Source organism: Thunnus maccoyii, chromosome 1, assembly GCF_910596095.1.
Source record: "Thunnus maccoyii chromosome 1, fThuMac1.1, whole genome shotgun sequence".
NCBI classification, from domain to species: Eukaryota; Metazoa; Chordata; class Actinopteri; order Scombriformes; family Scombridae; genus Thunnus; species Thunnus maccoyii.
The window spans coordinates 20,509,542-20,536,577 of NC_056533.1; the positions used below are offsets into that span (position 1 = coordinate 20,509,542).

General features: G+C 41.6%; 1 protein-coding gene across 2 annotated transcripts in view; it reads left to right on the plus strand.

Moving 5' to 3' along the window:
* cgnl1 (cingulin-like 1) overlaps positions 1-27,036 on the plus strand; it is a 31,237-nt gene that overhangs the window by 2,496 nt on the left and 1,705 nt on the right. The window contains exons 2-18 of one of the 2 annotated variants that reach the window (XM_042406619.1): positions 281-1,982; positions 2,205-2,299; positions 4,055-4,160; positions 4,599-4,700; positions 5,179-5,315; positions 6,626-6,764; positions 7,468-7,680; positions 18,991-19,197; positions 19,348-19,452; positions 19,533-19,685; positions 20,221-20,391; positions 22,837-22,998; positions 23,123-23,212; positions 25,795-25,878; positions 26,096-26,220; positions 26,625-26,733; positions 26,873-27,036. In XM_042406619.1, the coding sequence (XP_042262553.1) occupies positions 333-1,982; positions 2,205-2,299; positions 4,055-4,160; positions 4,599-4,700; positions 5,179-5,315; positions 6,626-6,764; positions 7,468-7,680; positions 18,991-19,197; positions 19,348-19,452; positions 19,533-19,685; positions 20,221-20,391; positions 22,837-22,998; positions 23,123-23,212; positions 25,795-25,878; positions 26,096-26,220; positions 26,625-26,733; positions 26,873-27,036 (3,812 nt within the window). In that variant the 5' untranslated portion in view covers positions 281-332. The remainder of the gene's footprint in view (positions 1-280; positions 1,983-2,204; positions 2,300-4,054; positions 4,161-4,598; positions 4,701-5,178; positions 5,316-6,625; positions 6,765-7,467; positions 7,681-18,990; positions 19,198-19,347; positions 19,453-19,532; positions 19,686-20,220; positions 20,392-22,836; positions 22,999-23,122; positions 23,213-25,794; positions 25,879-26,095; positions 26,221-26,624; positions 26,734-26,872) is intronic. The other variant, XM_042406626.1, reaches the window with a different exon arrangement.

Sequence of the window (27,036 nt, forward strand, 5' to 3'; positions counted from 1 at the left end):
CTGTGAGGCCTTTCTAAACACTACCTGGTAGTATTTGCTGTTAAAAAAGAATGTGGCTCACAATGAGTCATATTTTTCAAATCCTCCATGGCGAGATAGCAGCACATTAAGAATGCAAAACAAAAGAAGAAAACGAAAGAGGATGACATGATTAAATACAGCATGACTCTAATGTTTCATTAGTGACTGACTGTGAAACTGGGAAACATTTGTTGATATTATTGAATTATGTTGTGTCTCATTTCTGACTTATACAGCCTGTCTAAATATTTGCTTACAGAGGTGGGCCACCTGATCCAGGGAGAGGGAGTTATTTTCCTTCTGCATTCCTGATGGAGTCGTACAGAGTGACTGGCGTTCCTAACAGTGGACCACAGCGGGGCTTCATTCAACCGTCTCGCTCCTCCAGGCCCCACAGTAATGGAGCTGGTACATATGGTCTCAGCATCCGAGTCCAGGGTATAGATGGACACCCCTACGTAGTTCTGAACAACCAGGACAGGGGTCCTCAATCTTATATCCACTCCGACAGCAATGGGTACATTGACTCAGAAGGCTCTTTTATTGAGAACTACCAGGAGTATGATTTCAGAGGAAGCAAGGAGGCTGGATCCAACAGCCCCTTCATGGAGTACAGGTCTCAGAAGATGTTGCATCCTACTGACCCCCAAAATGGCGTCACAGATTCACAAGGAAAGAAACCGTCCACGCTTCTGAACTTTCAGAAGCATCCCGAGTTACTGCAACCATATGATCCAGAGACCAACTCCTTGAACCTTGAAGGGTTTCACAGTCTACCCTCAAGGCCTCTGTCTCTGGCTGAGACTGGAAACAAACCCCAGAATTCCTCATCCTCATCAAAAGTGTCTGCTCCGTCCCATGTCAGGTCATCAAGCCTGGACCAGAATAAAGCCCCTGCACAGCCGGACAAAAGGCATCCTCCCTCCCAGAGCCTGACCGAGACCACTCTTCCTAAGCCCAAGTCTCAGCCTCAGTCTTTGCCTCCAGCCCAGCCCACTCAGCCTCAGACCAAGCCACAACCACAAGTGGCTCAGCCGCAGTCCAAACCACGCCTCACGAACCTGAATCCACCTCAGTCCAAGACGACCTCTAAAACTCAGCCTCCCTACCAACCAGTGCCATCAGCCCAACCTCAACCCTCCACTGTGTCAAGTCCCACAAGTGAGCAGAGCAAGACCCCATGCAGATCCCCCAGTTCCATGAGCAGCGCCAACTCCAGCCTCGAGCGCACCCGCCGTGAGCCCGATGTCCTTCCTCTACGGAGGACTGACTCCAGCGGACCTGTTCTTCAGTCCTCTTCTCGTTCCCGCCACTCCTCCTCATCTTCCACCTCGAAGGCCCTGCTGGATGAACAGATGGAGGCCCTGTACGCCGACACCATCAACCGCCACGAGAACCGGCGCTACATCCCTTTCCTCCCCGGTTCGGGCAGGGACATCGACACAGGCTCCATCCCTGGAGTCGATGAGCTCATTGAGAAGTTTGACGGCAAAGATGGCAGCCACCAGCGGAGGGGCAGGGCTGGGCGCAGAAACAGGATCAATCCAGAGGACAGGAAGCGCTCACGCAGTGTGGATAGTGCCCTTGGCCTGCGAGAAGGCTCTAGCTACTTAGATGAGTTTAGCTGCCACCGGGGCACATCAATGGAGCATGTCCTGCGGCCCTCACAGCTACGACAGCAGAAGACAGCCGGCAGTCAAGACTCCTGGCTTGCGGATGGAGATGGTAGGGTCGACTCAAGGGCTCCATCTCATGTCACCAGCGCGCCCGGCTCCCCACAAAGCACCATCTCTAAAGGTGTCGGCTACATCCAGGGATACAAAAAGCCACCAACTCGCTCCTCTTCTCTGCCATTCAAGAGTAAAGAGAGTGAGGACAGCGCCTCTTCATCGCTGTCAACGTCACTATCAAAACCCTCTTCCAGTGCAGACAAAAAGGCCAGTACAGAGGCAGATGTACAGGTAAAAAAAAAACGAGATCTGTGCTGCATCCACTTTTAAGTAGCATTATGGTTGGATATGACTTTGACAACCTTTAATTTCTTTGACTTAATTGGCGGCTTTTCATTTAAAACACCAGCACATTGTCCAACAGCCTCTATGAGTGATGGAAAGAAAACTGCTTTTTGCTTTAATATCTCTCTCATTACATTATCTCTCTCTCTCATTTCTTTTCATATCAAGGCAACACCTGATCTTCTGAAAGGTCAGCAGGAGCTTTCACAACAAACACATGAAGAGACGGCAAAACAAATTTTGTTTAATTACCTCAAGGATGGGTGAGTTATTACCATTTGACCTCTCTAATCTTTTTGTAGTTGATGTTCTTACGAATATTCATAGATTTTTGATTAAAATGTGTTATTAAAGGATTATATCCTTGGCTGACTTATGACTTCAGCATATTGTTCCCGCCAAAGCCTACATCCAACATGTTGCACCATAGGTTAATGCATCACAAAGGAAGAAAGTGTGCTGTGGGAGAGCATAAATGGTTTTTATCAGGGCTGGACTGTTTGTGATAAAAGTGAAGGAATGTGCTCTTCTTACCCTCCCATCCAGGCTGCGAATGATCCAGCTGTCTGGAGTTTGTTTTCTTGCAGAATCCCACTTTCTCTCGCCACTTTGTCTTTGCTGCACTGTGTGAAACGAGGGCAAAACCTTCTGGTTGTTTCTGAAATCAGACACTGACTGACAGTCAATGAAAGGCATGCAGGGTTAATAGGTTAAATGGAGTAAACGGAGGCAAATATGAGGGTTTAAGTGTTCTTTACAGCCGATTCGTTATTTAAATGTCAGGAATTATTTAACAGACCATCGCCTGCAGCATGTTGCCTTATTTGTTACACTGACAAACAGTTTGCAGGTTCCTACAGTTCTTGCATGTACTGCAGACTTGGGGATTGTAGAAGGAGAACAGGAAACTGTTTGGGTGTGTCGGGCCACAGGTCAGGAGTCACAGGACAAAGGAAAGGAAACACAGATGGAAGTGCTGGGGCTGAAACTGAGCTACATTCCCGAGGCCCAGAAGACAAACATTCACCAACAGGGGTTATAAAGGTTTAATGAAAATCATCTGTATGAGGAGAAGGGACGTTGGGAGGCTGTTTTCTATGTCGGCCTTGTGATTTATTGAAATGATATATTTCTGTTGTCATGTGAAAATGGTGCAACGTAAGTTTGGTTGGTTCTGATGTTTTCACTTCAACTGAAGGATTTTTTTGATGTTATGTGTGTTGAGAAAATCCTCCCATCTTTGGCTTTCAAAAGTCTGTCGATAAACTCAGAAATGCTTGTTCAACGCCAGAGACGAAGCTGCTTTTCTTGGTGCTCTGGAAAAGTTTATGTTTTGGAAATGTAAGGTTTTTACTGACCAGAACAATACTGTAATTTACTATCCCATAAATTATGTCACAATCAGTAGAGAACGGGCTTGAGGAACAAAAATCGTGTGGTGTGGGTGGTTATGTGACCAAATTCTGTGAATCTGGACTTATTTAAAAATCATAAAAATGTACATAAATATGCAGTTTTGTTTAAATTATTATCCATATGAATAAAACTACAGCTCAACTGCAAATGTTTACTATATCATATCACTTATATCATATTATCTGAATGCGAGATAAGGAGTAGGCAATCCATAACATGTTTAAGTTGTTTACATTTGAAACCATTGGGAATTTCTTAACCCTCGCATGGCTGCTGATACATTTGTAGCTCTGGTTCCCGCTAATTTTACCCGGTGATGAAATGGGGCTCTGTAGCAATCCCATTCTTCAGCCCATTCTTCCGCTTATGTGCCTCATATGTTAGTTGGTGGGTGTAATGAAGCCGTTTGTGCTCTGAGGTGACACATCAAAGCAGTATGATCCCTCCTGACCCTTTCTAAGCTGGGAATGAGTTACTCTGTTCTAAGATCTTTGTTCAACAGTCAGGAATTAATTCCTGATCCCCAAAACACTGAGAAACATTTTTTTTAACCTTTTATAACCAGAGTCTGTTACCTTACCTGTGTGTTTCTTTGTCTGCAGAAACAACGATAATGATGAAACAACTAAGAGGAAGGTCAACCTCGTCTTTGAGAAGATTCAGACCTTGAAGTCTCGGGCCACAGGGAGTGCACAAGGCGACAACAAAGTGAGACATTGTTATAATATTGTAATTGTGCTTCACAAACAGTTAAAGGTCCCATGAAACTGTATTGTTGTGTGTTGTGTCCACTTGAATATTTCTCTGCTGTGAAGAGTGAAGTTGGTGCACATTACAGCTCTAGTCTGTGTAACTAACTAGTTTGTTCTAACGTGAATTTTCAAATCAAACGTTAAATTTTGCCTTAACATCATGTTTGATTGAAATGATCTCAAAGCCATTTTATGGGACCTTTTTGAAGCTGTGAGCATATTATTTCTAGCTCTGAATCTTTAGCTGTCTTTGCATAGCAGGTACTGTCAGCTATTGAATATTTAAACTTAAGATAAACAAAAAAGCTGTTCAGACGTTGATTTTGTATTTTTATTCATAATGTATCTATAACATTATAACGTTATAACCCATTCATCTATGTTCTGCCGTCAGTCCTCGGGCCTCACTGCACAGACCAAAGCCCTGCAGGAGCAGAACGCTGAGTTGGAGAAAGAAATGAGCGAACTGAAAAGACAGCTTGAGGAACAAAGCACGGTAACAGTCTCACTACTGAGCTTCTGACTCCAGCCTGATTGTTTTTTTTAGCATGTTTATTACTGAACTTGTTGTTTGAGACTACCCTTTAATTAAAGGTTTGGTTGGAAAGGAGATTTAAGGGATTACTGTTCAACTTGTTAAATTTTAAGATATTTTGGGATCTGTTAGATATATAATTGACTAAGTTTAGCACAAAGGTGCATTTTCATGATAAAATAATAGAATAAAGTACTACAGGTTACATCTTGACTTCTTGAAAACCCGTTGCTGCTGTAGTGTTTGAGTGTTCTGCTATAATACATACAAAAAGCTATTGTTTGCAGTACAAGTTAAATTAAAACTGGGTCAGTGTCAGGAATTTTTATTTAGCAATGATCCTCTCAATCCAAACACCAAAAGCGTAATGCGAGAGAAGATTAAATGTGTTTTTCTGCACGGAAATGTCTTCATTGACATTTGTGTACTTTACCATCAGAAGAATCAGGCTGACAAGAAGGCGGCTGCAGGTTTGAAAGAGCAGCAGGAGGAGCTGGAGCGGAGTGCAGAGGAGTGCAAACGTCTGAAGGAAAAACTGGCCAAAACAGAAGCCGAGCTTCAGACCACCGTCGAAGAGTAAGTGCAGAGTAAAGATGCTGATAATAATGAACAGCGTAGATTCATCAACCTGCTTCGCTTAATTTAGCATTTCCACGTCATTGCCAATGCCAGCATTTTTATCTGTTACTTAAAGTGAGATGCACAGGCGGTACAAGGTGGAAAACACAATTGCAGACACCTAGGTTCAGTTCTCGGTAGTGTTACTCTACCTCCATCTTGTTTGTAAGCTCCAACACATTTGGCAGTGTATGTAGTGGGAAGCTGGTGATGAATCATGTTCTTGTTGCTGCACTATTGGCTTCTACTTGTTTGTTGGGGCTCCTGCACTGAGGGAGGTGGGAACTAGGAGGAACAGCATGAACTTCATCCTCCTGGTGAAGGTAGGTCCTTGTTGGAAGGTGTAAAAAAAAAAAGAAAAAAAAGCAGCAGTATATATGAAGAGCTACGTGGCTTTTAACTCCTCCCTCAGGTCATATAATAATAAATAATAATAATTAGCTTGATGTGTTCATTATCAGCTGTGGTGTTGCATTGAAAGTTGCTTTGTCCTCAACATTTTCATGTGCTATGACACTGATACCAGCATTGGATGTCTGCTGATGAAACCGCTCAGATTGCTGATAGTTACAGCCCTTTCTATTTGGTTGATCTTTCTCCCTCCATATCATTATGTCCCTGGTAACTGATTTACTAATTATCCGTGTAGCTCCATTGTCTCCAGTTCACATATTATACAGCCATTATTTTACTGAGCTCAGTCTGGTGTTCGCAGTCCTTCAAGTGCAGCGTGTTGCCGTTATTCATAGCTTGCTGGTTGTGTTTTTGGAGGAAAATGTTGACCTTTAGTTTTTGTACTTGAAGGGAGATTTCGGAGGATTTTCACTCTTTGAACTCTTATTTCTTCCTCATTCTCTGTTCGGTCTTTGTTGTCAGTTTCTTTTTTATCTTCTTTTTGGATCTTTCATTTGTCAAAGTTAATAAAACATCATATTTCCTTCTCAGGATGAACAGCCTTTGAGAAACATGTGGTTGAACTAGATGCACTCGTTGTGTGGTGGTTTGTTTAAGTGAGCCTCACGTCACTTATCACCCTCCCGTCAGTGTTACAGCATTGGGGCAGTTTGGACATTATTGGTTTGCCAGCCTTCAGGTATTGGTTTTAACCTCTGTGCTCTGTAGCCCACATATTCAGACCCTGCACAGGTGCTGCCGTTTGTATGTGCGAATTAAGATGCAGGTGGGTGAGTGCGTATGTGCATATACGTGTGAACTTACAGCGTGTCGAGAACCTGCTCTGTGTTGTGACGTGTTGTGTGGTCTGTCAGGCTGTTCCAGGTGAAGATGGAGAGGGAGCAATATCAGACACAGATCAGAGACCTGCAGGACCAGCTGTCAGAGATGCACGATGAGCTCGACTCGGCCAAGAAGTCAGCTGCTGATGGAGAGAAAGACATCATTATGGCGGTAAAGCACAGTGTTCATTCACACACTACAGAAGAAAGAAATTATTGACTTTTTTTTTTTTTTGCTCAAACCCTCTAAGCTCGTATAACATGTGGCTGATGGCAACTGGTTTGTTTTCACTTCTTGCTGGTAGCCTTTCTGCTCACTCTAACTGTATTACCATGAAAGAAATATATTCTTCTTCTTGAATTTAAAAAAGCCTGTATGCAAAACCACATTATGAAAATCAGTTTAGGAAAGAGTTAATTTTACACTTACAGTTTACAACTAGCCTGTCTGGAAGGAAGTCATGGTTTGTTGCAAGGTATTAAACAGCAGAACAAAAACATTTGAGGATAAAATAACACTTAGCTTCCAGAAAAAACCTTGTGATATGCTATAACAATTTATGGCTTTATACGGAAAGAGTTTCCTTTTAAGACACCACAGAAGAAGCTGTCTTATCTAACAAGCATACAAGCAAACACAATATTTATACTGTATATATGAAATGTTACTTTATTGTTATTGGTTATATCCAAGAGATCTACATTCTGCCTTGTTCACTCAAGCTCTACTTCTACAAATTTTTGGTGTTTAAATTGTTTAATAAACACAGTTGCAGTGAAAAAGAAAACTGAAAGGTCACTGTTAAACTTTGTAGGTCAGCTTCAGTCTGAGTCTGCATATTCTGAGGTGAAGCTGTCAAACTCATTTTCCGCAGGATATGATGCAACTGAAGGTGGAGATACAGGAAACTCTCCTGGCCAAGGAGGATCAGGAGGAGGTGCTGAGGAGGCGTGAGAGGGAGCTGACAGCTCTGAAAGGAGCCCTGAAGGAGGAAGTGGCCGCTCATGATCAGGAGGTGGACAAGATGAAGGAGCAGTATGAGAAGGAGATAAGCAGGCTGCAAACGTCTTTGGAGGAGGCCAAGCAGGTAATCAGCCTCCCTCTTTGTCTCCTCTCCTCTCCTCCCCCCTTCTGCCCCTGAGTTCCCCCCTCCTCATTTCCTTCACTCTCGCCCTCCCCCAATCCAGAAACGCACCCTGTCAGAGAGGAGTGTGGAGATAAGGACTGCATCAGGGGGGGCTGTAACGGGGTGTGTGTGTGTGTGTGTGTGTGTGTGTGTGTGTGTGTGTGTGTGTGTGTGTGTGTGTGTGTTTTGCATTGCAAGTTGTGCCATATGTTGGTCATCATAGTTGCTGCTTTGAAGTAACATTATTTACACCTTTCAACGAGTTTCACAGCTGCGGCACAGAGTATCAAAATACTTAGACACTGTTTTTTAAACAGGCAGAATATATCCAGAATGAGCTCGTCCCCTTAAATTACCTCAGTATTACTGTGAGTAGAAAAAGAGGCAAAGAGGGTAAAAAAAATTATAAAAATGCAGGACTTCAGCATACATACATTTAGAGTCCAAAATAAAACAACAGTAACAGCAAACATGAATTGTAAACATTGAAATGTAAAATGTTATAATGTACAGATCATCATGACAAGATCATTTCACAGAACTGGACATTATATATCCTACACTGAATAGTTTTGTCACCACATTTGATGCCTCACTAGTAACACCATAGTACATGCTGAAAGACAAGTTAACGGTTGACATTTCACTATTTGCAGAGTTCCTCCCATGTTTTTGTTAACCTTTTAAATCCCAGTTCTAGTTGTACATGCATAGATTTCATAATGTGTTATAAGCAGATGATTTTGTTCATATCTGCTGTGTTAATCATAAATCACAGATTCCATTATTTGGTTGTGCAGACTTCCAGAGAAACACTGATGAAAAGAGCATAAAAGACCCGTTTTTTTGATTTGTGGTGTTACTGTTTGGCCTTTTTTGTTTAAATATGCTTATCACCACAGGTCTGCTACTACAATCATCAGATACACAATAGAATAGGACAGGATGTTCACCTACACTCGACTCTTGATAAAAAATTGTCTATGTCAGCAGGAAAAACTGATAATGAAAATGAAACAAAATCTAACAGTTAAAGGTAGCACGTCATCATTTTTCATGGGAATTCTTTCCAGCCAGTCAAGTGTGGAGGTGTTTTCTTATCACAACTTGTTTCTCAAGGGAGGAACATTTTCTTGGAAGGAGGATGTTTGATAGTGACATTTAGAGACATTTACTTTTATATGGACTTGATAGCAGTTGCCTTACTGGCAAGGTCACTATTTTGACTTTGGCAAGTCTCAATTAAAGGTTCCAATATATTCCGAAACGGACTGGACACAGTTCTGCTTTTATTGCTTTGGCAAGACATTAACTTCTTAAAGTCTGTACATCAAAATTTAGAACTCTCCTCTGACCCTCCATTATGCAAATCTGTGTTACTTCTGCACCACAATGATAACAGTACCAGTGATGAAACAGCCATTACTTAAAAGCAGATGATTAGAAGTGAATCTCATCAGAGCAGGTAGGGTTTGTCTTGACAACTGTTGCTCCAAAATGCAGGAAGTTGAGTTAAGATGAGATGCGCAGTGGTGCAGGGAAGGAGACGGCACACTATGTTGACTGAAGACACATTGTTTTCAGTAGGTCGCCGTGTGACTCACGTGTGTCCTGTTTGTCTCAAAGAGTGGAAGTTGTCCTTGTTCTCAGCTTCCTGCAGGCATGGTGGGGGTCCACAGCAGCACAGCACTCTGTCAAGAGTCTATGACAACATTTCTTTTTGTCGAACAGAGGTACTGCTCCCCCGAGGGAGTATGTCAGAATGGGATTTACCCTCAATGCTTTGTAAACACTTGGAAAGATGAAGTCATTGTTTGTTCCTCTTTTAAGAAATAATATTTTCTTATTCAATGGAGCCCTTTCCTTATGTCCTTGAATTAATGTTGTGTGTCCTCAGGTTACACTTGGTGACACATTTGTAGATTAGAAGACTGTAAATATTAATTATCATGCAGAAACATGAACTCAGATTCCTGCATTTAGTGGCACCATTTATGTTTACCTGTCTATATAATCTGTTTATGTTGGGGCAATGTGCAAATGGATTATAGGATGGATACATTGGCATATAAAAATACAAGTTAAATAATTTTGTATTCTTAGCTAGAAAATAAGCATTTTGCCAGCATGTAGGTATTAAATACTCTGTACGTTTGGATAGTGTAGTGATAGGCACATATGTGAAAATAAATCTTCCAAAAAAATACAGTAAATATAATTAAGTGGCCAATAGTCTGAGCTACAGGTTAATGAGAAAGTCTGACATTAAAAGTGAAAGTTGCTTATTATCTCTTGTACACTTCTACTTGGTGTGAGGGTGTCAGACAGAGGAAAGAGAGAGTCAGAGAGAACTGTGCATCTTTTCCCTCCCCGTCTCCAGCCAAAGTGCAACCCCCCCCCCACCCCCTTTTGTGTGGCCCTGATGTTTGCGGTGACCAGTGCGTCCCATGCAGAGAAGAATGCTGGAAACTGGAGCACTAAATTGCTCTGTATACCAGTTAATTGCAGTGGCAAGCCATCACTAATCTAATGAGCTGCCGTCCCTGAGTTACGTCGTGTCCCCTCTTCTTTCTGTGCCATGAAAGAGCGGGGGTAATTGTGGACCTCAGAAGAAAATGAATGATGAGTTTGTTTCACACAATAATAGCAGCGGGGGTTGGGACATGCTGAATAAGTGGGTCAGTATGCTGTAGAGAAGGGGATGCATGGCCGACCCCCTGAAAGGAACGGGGGGCCTGTTTTGTGTCTTAAATTGAAAGCTGCATTGTATTTTCAATGAGCTGAAATCTGTGGAATTTTATCAAGGTTGAGAAATCGTCAAACTTTCTCAAGAGAGACTATGAATTTGCTTATTTAGACAGGTGTTACTAACACAAGTTCTCAATGTTCTGTAACAAAAGACGTCTGCGCATTTGGAACTGGATTTGATCTTTCATGTCAGCATGCGCTGGTATGCAAAAAATGTGGAAAGATGAGGTGCAGCGAGTAGAGAGGAGGGTTTGTTTCCAAGAATGCCTGGGTCAAAGTGGAGAATGTGCACCCTGCAGACCTTCTTCACTCAGCTCCAGCTCTGTTACAGTGCACCCACCCCGACCTGCGGGAGAGGCTTGGATCTTTTCATTTATGCCTCTTCAGGGTGCTGCAGTTGCATCTCCATCTCTGCAGCGCTCCACACAGTGTTAGAGGCTTTAATAGGTCTCAGCCATACTCACCCTTCCTAACCGTAAAGACAGAGCCTTTCGCTTATCACACCATTTCCAGCTCTTGTTATGTTTCAACTTCAGCCCCGAGCCACAGTGTGTTACACGGCCACATTGTTATCAGGCTCTTATCTGTAACCTCAATCCACAAATGCTGTATTTTTTCATTTCCTAACTCCACAGTTTACACACAAGACTCCACAGTAATCTCCCACTCACCTAAATGCAGTTCATTTTCTAGCCGGTGCCATCCGCGTCCGTATCTCAACCTGCCTCTTGAGTAATCTCTGCCAGTGTGTAAACTGAAGTCTCACTGTCTGATCATCAGACTGACGTAGCCCAGAGAAGAGTACCCCCTCAGGCTTGTTTTGAAAGTAAAGACTCCTGCATGAGTCTGTGTGTTTGATGATAGCACTATATTTCCCAGCGTAGCTTTAGGAGCTAATTTAGCAGGTGACTGGAAAGAGGAGGACGCAGATGCAGGGCAGCGAGTGAGGAGGGAAATGATGGACAGAATTTCTGGATCTTGACAGAGACGGCGAGGAGTTAGCTGTTTATACTTGTAGGAATATTACATCTTCCAGGGCTTCAAAGAACTTTCATGGTAGCTGTATATATTGATGACATTAACACTTTAAAAAAAACGGGAGCTAAATGTTTAGTAGCTCAGTCAGAAAAGGTGTAGTTCAGAAAATGTTGCCGCCTGGCCATATGAGGGTCACACCCATGTGAAACCAGGCCTGGATGTTTGTGTTTATTGTACCTCGCTGCCTCAGTGTGGATGTGGTTGGAGCCTAATCTGCCAAAATAACTTGCAGGAGTCGACCTGCACACCTCCTATTGAGGTGAACCAGAATATTTGAGACTAGTGGTTAAAAGCTTAACTTTTATTGTTATTTTTTTAATGAAATAATGAATCAGAGGCTTGAGGCATGCATGTTTGAGCTGTTAGTGTGATTGTTGTGGGGTGTGGATTTTGGCGTTCCTTCTCTGGCTCACAAGTTTATTCAAACCTTGTCTTCTTTGGCCTTTAGCCTGGAAAACTGGCACGTAGAGTTTTCTCCCCACTTTGTCTTTCTGCTGAGACTTTACTGAGCCTCTGATTGAGTTTTGGCCAGGATGGCGGTGCATGATTAAATTGGCACCAAGGGGCCTGTAAGTCAAAGTCGGAATCACACTCAACTAACTTTCTTAATTTGACAAATGCCCTGTAATTACTGCAAGTATTTTTAAGAACTGGTACCTTTGGTACTTGACGTCACATTTTCTCCCTTCACACTACATGATCCAGTTTTACATTTTAGACATGAATAGATTCACAGACATTTGCTGAATATTGTACAAAAAGGCTGTAGATCAGATACTCCTTCTGTTTTTAATGTCCAGAAACCCGCAGTGAGCATGAGATCAGAGACCCCAGTTTGATCAAATCTGTTCCCAGGAGACACAAAAAATAAATGTTTTCTGTTATATGAGTCTGTACTGACTCACAGAAAGTCTTTTGGGTGAAGCAGAGTGACTGTACTGAAAGGATTAAAATGGGCAGTCCTGTGATCATCACAAATAGGTGAGATAGGCTGTGTTCACTTTTTTTCTGATGAATTTGTTGTTTCACTAATCTTGTAAGTTAGGTGCACCATGATGAAGGCACATCAACACATTTTAATGTCATAAAGCTATGCTTGTTATGTGATAATTGCAGTTGGCAATAGTTGTCAGCAAACAGTGTTTATGGTGTCAACACCCAAGAGGCATATTTGACACTTTTGGAAGGATTGAGGACATTTCATCAAAAAACTATTTAGGAAACAGTTTTCTCAAACACTCTTTTTATTAATTTTTTTTTAGATCAGAAAAACATCAGTGTCTCTAAGAGCATTTGTATTTTCACAGTCTCACTGGTCTCTGTAATCTCATTTTATACCTAAATACCCCTGCAAGCCTGCAGTTTGGCTCGGCACAGAGACTCCTTTTAAAGGAGGTTTGTGTTTCCATTTCTCTGAGGACAAGACAAGATTTGATTACTGTCCTCTTTTGACCAAAGAGATGCCAATGCTTCTCAGCTCTCACGTTTTAATTTCTACTTCAATCCTTCCTTTCAGTCCATGACAGACCCTCTGTTCCAGTTAACCTCAGGTCTGGGTGCCTTTTTTAATAACAGAAGCCGTTGTATTTGTAACACATACTTGCTGGCAAAGCAAATCAAGGCTTCTGCATCACCAGTGGAGTTGTGTTTTTCTTTTCCTGATATGAGGGTTAAGTACAGATAATGTGATACCATACAGGAAATGACCTGTACTCTGAATGACCTTGGTCAGTTTTATGCTGCATTTAAAAAGGCATGTTTGGATATGTAGCCACATTTCACTCCTTATTCTATGCTTTCTTGGCTTTAAAATATATGAAACAAATGAATTTTGTCTCTGGTTGCATCACTTCAGCTGTCAAAAAGTTCAGACCTGCTACAAGGAAAAACAGGATTGGTGACTTTATTGTCTCTCCTGCCAACCAGACAGGCAGTAAGCAGCTGACTGGCCAATAAACACAAAATACACGTCTACAACACTCATCACTCTGTTATACTATATTCTGTCTGAAGGAGTCAAAAGATCACACAACTTTAAAACCAGCATCCGTCCTCTGATTGGTTCATGTAACATAGAAAGGAATTTAAATGAACACAAATGGTGACAAGAAATTTGTGAATGAAAGACGTTTTTACAGTACAGGATATGTGAAAGAAATTGTCTTCCTTATGGATCTGTTGCAGAAGTTTTGTTTCTGTTGTTGTGGATCACAGAAATCACAGTTAACATGTTTTTGCAGCTGCTGCAGAAAGAAGGAAATCATGTGTTTGAGTGCATCCTGGTTTGGACTACCTCCAGCTGAGTGCACACGCGAAATTAGAAAACCAGAATAGCTCGTCATCATTTAGCAAATTAGCAATTCACCAGGCAGCTTAAAGCATTTTTACATAGTAGTAGTAGTAGTAATTAAGTAAATTGATGTGATCATTGTGGTAATTGTTTGTGATGTACATGACAGGAGTTGTTTTATGGCCTTGTGATGGTTTTATCAATAATACTTTCCTGACCGTGCCAAATCAGATTAATAATTAATAATGGTAATATACTTACATAATAGTAAGTATATTACATAGTGCCATAAATGAAGGCTGAAAAGGACTCAATATTATATTATTTCAACATCAATAAATTATTATCACATTCATTTGAAACTCACGAATATAACAAGCATAAACAAAGCATCACCAGGAATATTATCAGCCTCCATTCTGTTGGGTTTTCTAGAACAAATGTTTTCAGAGTCTACCAGATGGAGGACGTAGTGAAAACATACCTCCAACATGTTTGTCTTCAAAAAAAGAAAACAAAGCACATGCAGGGCAACATCAGGAATTGGGGCAGAGAGAAATGATAAAATGTTAGCAGCTGGCTTTACGGAAAATTTGGAATACTCCCAGTTTGTTTACAGTAATTATGAATGTACTATATGTTTTCAGTTCTCCTTGTCTACTCATAGGTCTCTGTAGAGTTGTATATGAACTCGGTTAGATGTAATTAGCTACTTAACAGGTTCCATGACAGCTTGTATACAGCATCATGAATATTTTTATGATGTTTTTGAAATTGACTGTTATAACTAATAGAGGGATTAATCTTGCTAAAGTTATTGTTCACAGAAATGTGGCATGAAGAAACACAGGAAAATGATCAACAATCTGCTTGGTTGTGGGTTACTGTGGCAGCTGTGTTTATTTTTGGACCATCGCGGCTCTTTTGTTAAGCTAGAAGCTGATTTGGTGGGAATAACTGAAAGAGCCAAGATTTCACTACAGCACACGACCTGCGACACATTGTTCACTTCAGCATTCATGCCGCGCTTCAAAGACTGCACAAAGTTAGTTAATGTGCAACTTAATACAAACAGTTTGAGTACACAAGTCAAACTTTGAGTTAAGGTAGAGGAAAAAACGAGTCATATTACCACATATTCCTCTTGTGATATTGTACTAATACACTCAAGTCAGCTTGTGTTGATAGTCTCTTTGTTAAATTTGTATTTAAAGAGCTGATAGAAAATTGTATTAAATGGACAAAATAAATAAATCATTGTCTAAATAGCAAATAAACTGATTGTTTTGTTAGTACTAATTCTTCAGTGGTTGTTAGCTAATCTTTAATAACGTTTTAACACTTAATAAATGTTTAACTTTTCGTAGTAGTGAATAAGAAAATAATCAAGCTGGTGAGGCCACATAAAAAACTGAATAAATAAGTATAAGACATTAGTTGGCTAATAGGTAATATTAATGGTTCTTATGCCCCTAATTGCAACATTAGAGGTGACTTTTTTTGTCGTATAGTTTAGGAAAAGTTGATCTTTCCACAAGCTTCTACAAACGTCACTGCGTCCCTCCTGCTTCCTCTCACAGACAGCAGCGGGCTCTGCTACGTGTCTCTGGCTCGGTGGCTTTGCCCATGTTTTTAACTCAAATGACCCAGTGTGGGAAGTGGGACAGGCAGAGAGGTGTGAGGGCTGAACTAGTTGTGTATGTTGTGAAAAGGGAACATCGACAACACACACTATCAAATCTGTATTATTGTAGTGAAAGCTGTGTTAAGCCCCCTTCCTCACCCGTCCAGTCCATATTTCCATTCCTGGGTTTCCACCCTCAACACAATCATAACATAACCAATAACAACCATGTGGATTACCTGTTATTCTTAAAGCAGTGGAAAAAATAATGTAACTCAATCACAATCATAGACACAGATGCAGATTTTGGTCATATTAGAATGAAGGCCAGTTAGAAGCATTGATCAGCTATAAAAGATATAGATAAAGATAATATTGTATATTTGTATATGCATCATATTTAATCTTTGTGGTAATTTAATATGTTCATTCTCATTAGTATGGCTGATCTTGAGAACTGAAACACTGTTATCTCTGGATTTGGCAGAGGGCTCCTCGCTGCTGTGACTAAACTAAATGACCCAGTGAAGCAGAGACGAGGGCGGCTCTGTGCTGACTGGGGAAACCGGTCCGACTGGCCTGCCAGCACTGAAGCAGGGAGGCACTTGTCACCTTTGTAGTACAGGAGGTGCCTCTATTCACGCGCAGTGACAGCAAGATGAGCTGACCAATGAGAGCCTCTCACCTTAGACACAAAGGGTATCAATGGTTGAAGAGTTGTAGACTTTGGGTCCCAGCAGAAGCAAAATTTTGCATTTCTAAATAAGTTACCACCTTCAAAACTATAATGCCCAGTGACAAATAAAACTATTAACTGCTGCTGCTGCAGTTAAAGGGAACTCATGTAGGTTTTTCTGATATTATTAGGGCCCGAGCACCAAGCGGTGCGAAGGCCGTATTGGATCTGAAGGAATTATTATTTTTCTTCTCTATTATTATTATTCTTCCAAAACAAACGCATTTTTGAGGGCCTAAACATGCACGAAAAGTTGTTAAACTTTGCACATACATCAGAAGTGGTAAAAAATTTAATATTTTATGGGTCTCGCAAAAAGGCGTGGCAAAATGGCTCGACAGCGCCCCCTAGAAAATTAAGAAAATCGAGCCCCTTGACACGGATTGTTGTAGAGGAACGAAATTCGGTATGCATATGTATCATGACCAGACGCACCAAAAAGTCTCTTGGAGACATACCCTAAGTCCAACAGGAAGTCAGCCATTTTGGATCAAATCTGCGATTTTGACGCCGATTTTGCCATTTCCAGGCCGCATACTTTAACGAAGTCCTCCTAGAGATTTGACCTCAGCGACTTCAAATTCAGTCAGTATCATCTACAGGCCTTGGAGATTAAAAGTTATCAAAACAGTGAGTTTTCCATATTGCCAAGGGGGCGTGGCTGGGCGGTGAATTTCGATCCTTCGCCATGAAAATTGAAACGGCCATAACTCCGGCATACAAGATCCTAAGAGACCCAAACCTTTTGTGCTTGTAAAGAGTCCCGCCCTGAACACATCCATGTGTCAATATTGGATCTAAGTCATAGCGCCACCTACTGGCAACAGGAAGTTTGAAGCACCACTCTTTTAGCGCCCCCTACAATATTTCAACGAAGCAGCCCCCGCCCCACGTTAAACCCACATGTATGAAAATTGGTACACACGTGCACAAAAAAGTCTCTTGGACCCATAGCTGAAACCCAACAAGAAGTCAGCTATTTTGAATTTAGTGGTCAATTTTGGCGATTTTGCACATCTTACATTTTAACGAACTCCTACAGAATTCATCATAATGACTTAAATATCAGTGTGTGTCATCTAGACTAGTTTGTGATGAAAAGTTATCAAAGGATTTAGTTATGGTTGAAGTGTGTGGCTGTGGTGTGGTGTTGAGTTTTGATGTTTCACCATGACAGAGGAAATTGCTATAACTTTAGTGTACATGGTTGGATCTGCCTGAAACTTTACATGTTTGATAAGAGTCCCAGCCTGAACACGTTTACATGACAATATTCAGTGATTGATGCAAACTGGCTCCATAGCGCCCCCCTACGACATTTCAACGCAGCAGCAGGTAAAATAGTGGACAAAGGAAGTGATGTTTATCTCCTTCTTGCACTGTCTGAAAACAGCCCAGGTCTGAAGACATCTACATGCCTGTGACAGAAGCCGTTCTACTGCACCATGCCCCGACGTGCGCAAAGGTGTGAGGGCCCGATCATCGCTGCTTGCAGCTTTAATTGTCATTGGAACCCATATTTTATGATTTCCTCTTCCTGCTGATTATGATGTAATTTAGCAGGATGTTGTCCACTGTAGGGATTTTTGCAGCACTTTGCAGCAGTACAAAGTGTACTGCTTGAGAATAACAAACCAGTGTTTCTAATGGTGCATTTTTCTGTGCCACCTTTCACCAGTTTGACACCCACTGTGTTACAACTCAGTCAGTTGGCACGTCAAGGCAGCGGGGTGTGTATGAATGTGTGTGTGAATGTGTGTGTACTTGTGTGCCCACACACATGCTGTGACGTACTTGGATGTCACCACTGTGTGTGATGAATAACAAATAGTAACCTGCCAGTCCAGGAGGACAGCATTGACCTTTTCATTAACCCTTGAACACATTTTCCCACCTTGAGCGTTTAGTTTATTGAATTCAATTTTTCCCCTGTTTCAGCTCCTTTATGTAGTGAATCAATAACTACAGATTTTGTAGATGTCCGTTTTACTTTTGTGACCACCTGTTAACAAGTGTGGGCATTCCTCCTTCTACTTAGAGAAACAGGAAACTGCCAAACCTGTTTTCTGACATTCCATACCAAAAAATCTTGTTTCTGAACAAACCATGTGTATGTCTGTTGTCTAACCGATGCTGTCACTCTCAGGAGGGGTGTCATCACAACTGAAACCTGTTTTCTGTCGTACTGATTGAGTCGTGTGGTTGTTGTCATTTTTCTTTGTCTTTGTCTCCTTCTCTGACACACTTATTTCCGCCTGTCTCCCACTCTTTCTTTCGGCACAGCACGCCACCCTGAAATGTCAGCACCAAAGCAGACTCTTCATTCATAAATCTGGGCACAGGGAGAGTTCAGAGGGCCCCCCGCTGTATTGAAGTTATTGCAGGCCAACACTGAAGGGTTTATGAGGGAATCTCTAAATATTTCCAAGCAGGAAGTGATCACAAGATACGTCTAAAAGGACGTCTCAATGCAGTCTAGAAATGTCAGGCTGAAACTGTTTTGTGTGGCCCTGTCTCTCTCCCCTGTTTCTAGCAGCTTGCTGACTTTGTGTGGCCCTCAATCAGCAGAGAGAATGAATGAAAACTCAGATCTGGTTGCCTTCATTTGAGGTTTATTATGAAGTGTGAAAGAATTACAGGAGGACATTGTTATTCTGTGTCTCCACAGCAAAAAAGGTTCAATGAGAAACTGAGCACTACAAATAGCTTTTTTTGCTTTAGGTATTTCAGGGAGTCTCAAATGTTCCATCATGCATCATTGTTCCACTTTCTGTTGAGTGTTACAGACTCCTGCTTTCTTTGTACTGAAGCCTTGTGTCTTCATCTGATCTCCAGAGCAGCGCAGCAGTGGTCCGTGAGAAGGCTGAAGTGGAGGCGGCCAAGGGTGCGGTGGAGGGCCAAGCAGGACGACTGACCCAAGAGGCTGAGCGGTTGCGCAGGCGGGCGCAGGAGCTGGAAAACGAGGTGGCCAAACTCAACCGCATCATCGATGAGGCCAAGCTACAGGAGAGCAGGCTGGGAGACAGAGTTGGCCGACTGGAGGTGAGCTGTCAAGATGCAAAAAAGAGGGAGTCTGAGTCAGTCACAGAACTGCACTGATGCTGTTTTTGATAAGTTGCTGGCTTTGTTTCTTTATTGACATTGCAGCATATTATATAGAAGTCTTATGTATCATAATTTGCACTTAAACAGAGAGAGAAGAAGCAACTGGAAGAGTCTTTGGCTGAAATTAAGGAGCAAGAAGAGGAGATGTCTCGTGCCAACCGAGCATTAACCATCCGGCTGGAGGATGTGCAGGTGAGCTCACCACACAGTATGTGGAAAAAACATCTACCACAAGTACAATTTGACATATTCACTACTGTGTCCTTCTATAGAGGAACTTGACCAAGCTGAGCTGTGAACACAAGGAGTTGGAGGAGAGGTTACAAGAAGAGAAGGTTCAGAAGGAGCAGTTCAAGAACATGAAGAATGATATAGAAGACGAGAGGAGGCTGCTGGACCGGACCATTGACAAACTGCAGAGGGAGGTGAGCATACTTGAGTCTGAACTACTGTAACATCCATCCAGTGACCTCACGAGGATAGTTGGGCTCTGATTGCTGATTTCAAGTTGGTGAAATGTGTTTGTTCAAGTCTAATAAATACCTTATCAGATTTTTTTAAATCTAAGATTTCAGTTGTAGTCTGTAAAATGTAATTTCTTTAAACAATAGCAAGTGTCCACTCAGTTTCACATGCAGCCCAGGTAATCTTAAGGGGCTATTGAAGTTGATGTTTAGAAAAACCTTTTATCTATTGTAGTCACAAATATTGGTTTAAAACATTGACCTGTTTTCAGCCTTAGGGCAGAAATACAGTAAAAGTGTAAAAGTAAGAGTGCCTGAATGTTTTCTTTTCCATGACCAATAAATTATTTAACTTTTGTAATTAAAATTTAAGGGATTCAGAAGGATTCAGCTTCAATATTCAGATTCAATGCAACATTCATTCCTTAAACCTAGTATTAGTTCTCTACTTTTTGTTTCCCTCCTGTTTTGGTCTTCACTCTCACTGTGCCCTCAGATGAACGATATCGTGGAGGCATCACAGTCGTCCACGCGGGAGCTGCAGGAGCAGATTGATATTTATAAGGAGAAGAACCGTCGGGAGCTGACCGAGCTACAGCGGCTTCTGAAAGAGCGAGGACAGGAGCTCGACAAGTACCTACTGGCCAACAAAACTCTGCAAGAAGAGGTACAGTGGGGCTGTGAATGCTGACACTGCTTTCATGGTTAGAGTGGTCAAATCAAGGCCATCATTAGTCAGGCCAACCAAGCCTCCCATGCACAACAGCGCATGAGCCATTGTTCTGACTCAGCCAGTTCAACATCATTTTATCCTTTCAGAGAGCGATGTCATCACTTAGGTATTTTTGCTCCCCCTCTCAAACCCAAAACGTAGTATTATACTGAAGTAGTCGCGCCAAGTCAAGTCATAGAAAATCTTTAATACTTATTAAAATGATGTTTAAGCTCAGTGTTAGAATTAAAAAGGAAATGTGGTGAATTCCTTCATAATCCTTTGATGGGTGGTCATGTAATACCATGATAGTCAAACTTCATAACCCCTGACCGCTCTGCATTTCTTGCACTGGAGCTTTTTATCCTTGTCAGCACTTGAATGTTAGGAATGTTTTTGCTGGAATAGATGAATGTGAATAATTTGTGTTAGTAAGGACGGCTCATGTTGTTTTATTTATTTATCAAACATTTACTTAAAGAGGAAGGACATATTTACAGTGACCACCCAGAAATAGTTTTATAGTTCAGTGAAAATAGAAATGTTTCAGGACAGTGTATGATAATAGCATAGAGAAGGCATCAGGATCAAGGTAATTTAAAGTCACACATTTATAATACAGATAATGCTACAGAGAAGAGGCAGCAAATGCAAAAGAATCATTTTCTTTGTATAGGGTTTTCTTGATTTTTCTTGAGGTTACAAACAGATGTTGTGTGATATTGTCCTTCCATGGATTTGTAGCAAGAACATATTGTTGTTTTCCAAAGCTACACATTAAATATGAATCTGACACTTACTGTTTTCAAATGTCCAGTGTCAAAGATTGATGTGGTTACATAATAAGAAGAGGAGGAAACAAAAAGAAAGAATATCTAATATGTGCAGGTTCCCTGTGGAGTTTTTGACCACTACAGTAGTTTAGATGGGCGAGTCCCTGAATTGTTTGTGTCTTGTTTACTGATAACACGCACACAAGAACAAAATGCACACTATGAGCTCAGGGGGGGAAACACATTTCTGCTGACTACAGAGGGAGGTAACCGTTAGAAGTAATGTGTCATAAAAAAAACAAAAAAACATTTCAAAACATTAAAAAAGATATGTTGCAAATGATTTATGAGGTAGGAAATACATTCAGTATGTTTGTTAGGCCTTAAGGACACACACAATGTACCCAAACACTGTAAACAAACCCTGTCTGTTTATATGAAAGCTCAGCTTGGTACCTTTTAATAGAGCTTTTGGCAGGCTTATGCTTTGATTTTAAGCTCAACATGCTTTGAAAAATATATGAGATTTTTTTCTCTGGGTGGGAAATGTCTCCTGTAGAAGTTAGTTGCAGCCTTTACTTGACATGCTAATGTGCTGCCACTCAGTTTTACAGATTCATTGATATGGATGTTCCTGTTAGTGTTTAACGTAAGGACAAGGTCAGGGTACAGGTTCTTCCTTTTTTTTCTGTCTACATCCATGCTGATGTATCGTTGTCCAGCTGCCTCACAGGAAGAGGAGGATGTCAGTGTTGTGATATCATTGTTGTGAAAGCTGTGCTGGCTGGACTCACATCCTCCTCCTCCACCTCTCCTGAGAAACTGATTACTCTGGACTGGACGCAGTGAGCACACTTTTCCAGCTGTTCTCCAATGCCCCGTCAGTCTCTCCACCCATGTGAACTTGGCAGACCATTACTAAAATTACCAGCATAGGCCACATACATCCTTCTTTTTCTCGTTTATTTAGCCAGGCTAAAGTCTTGTCGAGAAGTCATTCCCTCATTAATACAGCAGATCATTCATTTCCAGATTTTCTCACAGATATTCAGGGTCTGAGAGAGGACGGGCGATTATCTCATTATTACACTTATTACATCTTTGTTTGCCCAGCCCTAGTTTTATAGTTTACACTAGGTTTTACTTAAGTATTTTCATGATGAAATATGGAATAATTCTGCACTAACGGCCAAATATTTGTTTCAGGCGGGAAATAAGGTTCAGATGATGAATTTTCGTTGTCGTAGCATTAAGCAAGAGGGCAGTTGTTGGTGGCGCTGCTGCTGAATGAACACAGGAGGAAACGAAGAAGCAATTAAATTGTTGGTCATTGCTATTATACTAACACTAAAGCAGGGTGACATGTTGAACACGGAGATGGACTTTCAACAGGAGAGCTGGGTTCAAGTCACTTTTACTGCTGAAGTATTTATAGCATACAGAGGGTCCTTTAATGAGACAATGAACCCCTGCTAGACCAGTTTCACTGATCCTCAGGGATCAAAAGTGTGTCATTATTTATCCAGGATGCTTGAATGTTTTAGAAATAAAAAGCAATGATGGTTTCCATAATTTTACAGGTATTGAAGTATGTTAATATATTAAAATGTCTTTTCCCTCGATGTAGCTTTCACGACGAGAGGAGGACCTGCGGCAGTGTAAGCAGGAGCGAGACGAGGCCGTGCTGAGGGAGAGGACATTGGAGAAAAAGGTTGAAAATCTGGAGGTGGAGGCGCAGACAAACGCCCACACTAAAGAAGATAAATCTCGACACATGAAACTCATGGAGGTACATTATGATGTCAAATAGAGCAGCTGATAAAAGTTTTGTCTTTAGCAGACGTGATTTTACAGAACCACACTCAGACAGCAACACTTACTGACCACACAGATGTAACTGCTTTGTTCTGCAGGACAGGATTGTTCAGCTGGAGTTGGACCTGGATGAGGAGCGTCAAAGTGGAGACCAGCTGATGGACAGGATAGACCGAGGAAGAGAGCAGGTACAACACACACACACACACACACACACACACACACACTCAACACATTCTCATTATCAGTGCTCACCTGTGTCAGTGACCTGCTGTCCATGTTCACTTTAGTTCACACAGATGTGTCTCTACTCCATCTCAACCTGTAAATGATATCCAGATCTCCTGTTGCTTTGTCTTCCACCCCTAACATCATGACTACAGCCACTAATCTCTGAATAAACACCATCATGTGACCCACACAAAACAGTTTCAGGCCTCAAATATAGTCCTACATGATTCCTATGTAGGTTGAAGGGTTATATCAGTGCTTTTGTGAACATGCACACACTCAGGTGTGTGTGTGTCTTTACATTCAATTTCCACACTCCAAAATGTCCAGTTTATTCGTGCTCTGAATAAAGTGGACAGGTTATTGCTTTGTAAGATGATCTTGCATAATCATTCAGGTTGGCAGCCTGCCAACGTGGTCTACGAACGTCTATCCAATATTCATGCATCAGTCACAAAAGACCTTTCTTAATGCGGAGCCCAGGCCAAAATATGCAAGCTGCCAAATGTCTCAAGTTTTCAGGTTGTGGAGTTCACTTGGAAATTACGCCCTGTAACTTCATCTTTTCAGAACAAATCCAGTTCTTGTGTTTGATCTCAGTTTTTATATCCTTGCAAGCAAATGCTCCAGTTTTCCTTCCTCGCTGATAAAGCTGCTGACGGAGGCGCTGTGAACTGACATTTAGATGAAGTGACTGTGCTTTTAGGTTTGTTGTTTGTTCGTGGGCGAGTGCTTACTAATCAGAGGGAGGATGTTGGCTCTGGATTTTTTTGGAATAGCACTGTAATGTAGCAACCCAAATGTTTTTGTAGTTAATGTATGTATCTTGTGTAACACATGGTCCAGACGTTTGAAACTCCATTATGTTAACTATAAAGATATGAAGTCTCAAGGTAGGCCTGTAAGATTTGTCTTGGTTACAGGTTTCCCTCAGTCTGGAACTGACACATATTCACAGGTACTGATAAAAAATTTTAAATAAAGTGCGTAGCGACATCAAGAGAGGCTTAGTGTGGTCGAGTATAGTATTTAAATCTCCTTAAATGGTTTCCCTTTAAAAAGAAAATACTGGCAGAGAGAAAAGAGTGGCATTGTGACAAAGTGGCATTGGTTCAGCATGAGGCTGAGGTTGGTTGTCAAGGCAACACTCGAGCTTTGTGCAGTCAGAGTGGAGTAGGTTGAGTGGCCGTGGTGTGTGTGTGTTTTCCTGTGCACACACACACGCGTGCATGCGGGGTAGCGGGCGTGTGTGTTCTAATGTCTGTGGGGAGGAGAGGGGGGGATGTATGGCTATGGGGTGGTGGGGTTGCGGCAGAGGCAGCAGGAAGAACACCTGCGTCTCTCCTGGCACCAGGTGCTCCTCTCCTGTCTAAATGAGAGTAATCTCCCCTCTCCTCTCCTGCCGTCTCTCACAAAGCAGATTAGTTTCGCTGTATGTTCCAGTCTGCTGATTCAGCTCCCTCAAGCACTGTGCTGGGTGCACCAGTTATAGGGGCCATCGTTCATCAGAGCAGCCCACTGTCACCCACTAATTGGCATAAAATATCACCAATTCAAAGCTCCTCTCACAAAGAAAGAACCATCACCGCTGTATCGATTAGATTTCATCCTCCCTCTCTTTTGAACTAGGCTTTCACTGAACAGTCATGTTCATTCATTTAGTTTCTTATCCTCAGTGAGTTGATACACAGTGACACCAGACTGATATTAAAGGAATAGTTTGATATTTTGGGAATTACGCTTATTTTTGCCGAGAGTTAGATGAGAAGATTGATATCACTCTTGTGTCTGTCTATTAAATATAAGGCTAACAGGCACCTAGCTTAGCATAGCCTGGCTCTGTCTGAGAGTAACAAAAACAGTTAACACATAATTACACATAATTGTGTTAAACCACAACTTCTAATTTGTACACTGTGGTTTTTGTACAGATTAAACAAATAAGTGTTTTTTTTGTTTGTTTGTTTGTTTGTTTTTATCCTTGGACAGAGCCAGGACAATCGTTTCCCCCTGTTTCCAGTCTTTATGCTAAGCTAAGCTATCTGTCTGCTGGCTTTAGCTTCATATTTAGCAAACAGAAATAAAAGTGGTGTTGATTTTCTCATCAAACTCTTGGCAAGAAAAAATAAGAATATTTCTCAAAATGTTGAACTATTCCTTTAATGTTTACACACCTTACACAAAAGTCTTGCCAAGCTAAAAAACTGAAACAGTTTGTACAGGCTGGACGCCAGCAGCAATATATTCTCTGCAGAAACTACTGTTATTGATTTTTTTCCTTTTTCCTTCTACAACCTTGTGTCACTGAGACGTGACATTAAGAACTCAACAAAAGGTGGAATGCTGCCAAACTAGAAAATCCAGCTCACCAATTAACTACGTCCTTTTCAGCGTTAAGTCTTCTATTGTTTTGCATTTTGACTCACTGAGCGCTACAGTAGGTTTCTGTTATGGGTGAGACACAGACAGTGTCTGATAATAATTGTCATCAGACTGTGTGGGACCGTAGAGATGACAGTGTCTGGACTCGGCTTGACAGGTGGAGCAGATGAGGAATGAACTCCTGCAGGAGAGAGCTAGCAGACAGGACCTGGAGTGTGACAAGATGGCTCTGGAGAGACAGGTACACACTCTCCTGTCTGGAGGAAACCAACTACACACAGTTTTACTCTGCAATCTCAGACCAAAGCACCAATTCATTTCATTCATACATCTCCTCATTATCATTCTGTTTCTCAATCGATTTGATCCATTCCCACATCAGTTTCCAAGATTCATTGTATAAACAGACATTTGTCCAGTCAAGCGTCTCACTACTTTCTTCTTTCTGACCTTTCTAGAACAAAGACCTGAAAAGCAGAGTGTCTCATCTAGAGGGCTCCCAGAAGTCCAACAAAGAGGGCCTGGTAACTCAGCTGGAGGATCGCATACAGGAGCTGGAGGAGAGACTCGAGGGGGAGGAAAGGTGAGGTGAAAGCCTGGACTGGGAATAGAGCTGAGGTGTGCTGTGGTTAACGTGATGGAAGAGGAAAGATTTAAGTGGAGGTTTGAAGGAGAAAGGTTCATTAGGCTGGATATGACAGCTAAATAATGACTTCAAGGCTTAAGATGGAAGTTCATACTTAGACACTGATGGATTTAAGTCACGAAGTTGGAGCTTGTGTTGGAGCAAGATGGATTTAATTAAGATAGATCTATTTTTCATATCGTGACTTTTAAATAATTTTCTCATTCAGAGGAAACGTCTGTCTCTCTCAGATTATTCAAACCTTGTAGAGAATCGGACCAACTCTTAATTTTTGTTGTTTTAAGTCAATATGATGTGCTTCTTTACATGTATGATGATGCATTGCAATGCATGTGTTGCAGGGAACGTGCCAACCTGCAGCTGGTGAACCGCCGGCTAGAGAGGAAGGTGAAAGAGATGATGATGCAAGTTGAGGAAGAGCATCACTCAATGCAAGATCAAAAGGACCAAGTACGTAAAATACTCTCTCATGTTCATAATAACACTCATTCAGTACAGAAACTGAATGGAATAATCAAACCTTATATCCGCCTTTTATCTGTATTTGTTGTTTGTTTTTAACCTGCTGCATGTTGTTTCCTTCTTGAAGTTGAATCTGCGTCTGAAGGCCCTGAAGAGGCAGATGGATGAGGCTGAGGAGGAGATCGACCGACTGGAGCACGGCAAGAAGAAGCTGCAGAGAGACCTGGACGAGCAACAAGAGGCCAACGAGCAGCTCCAGAGTCAGCTCAAAGCTCTGCGAAGTGAAATCAG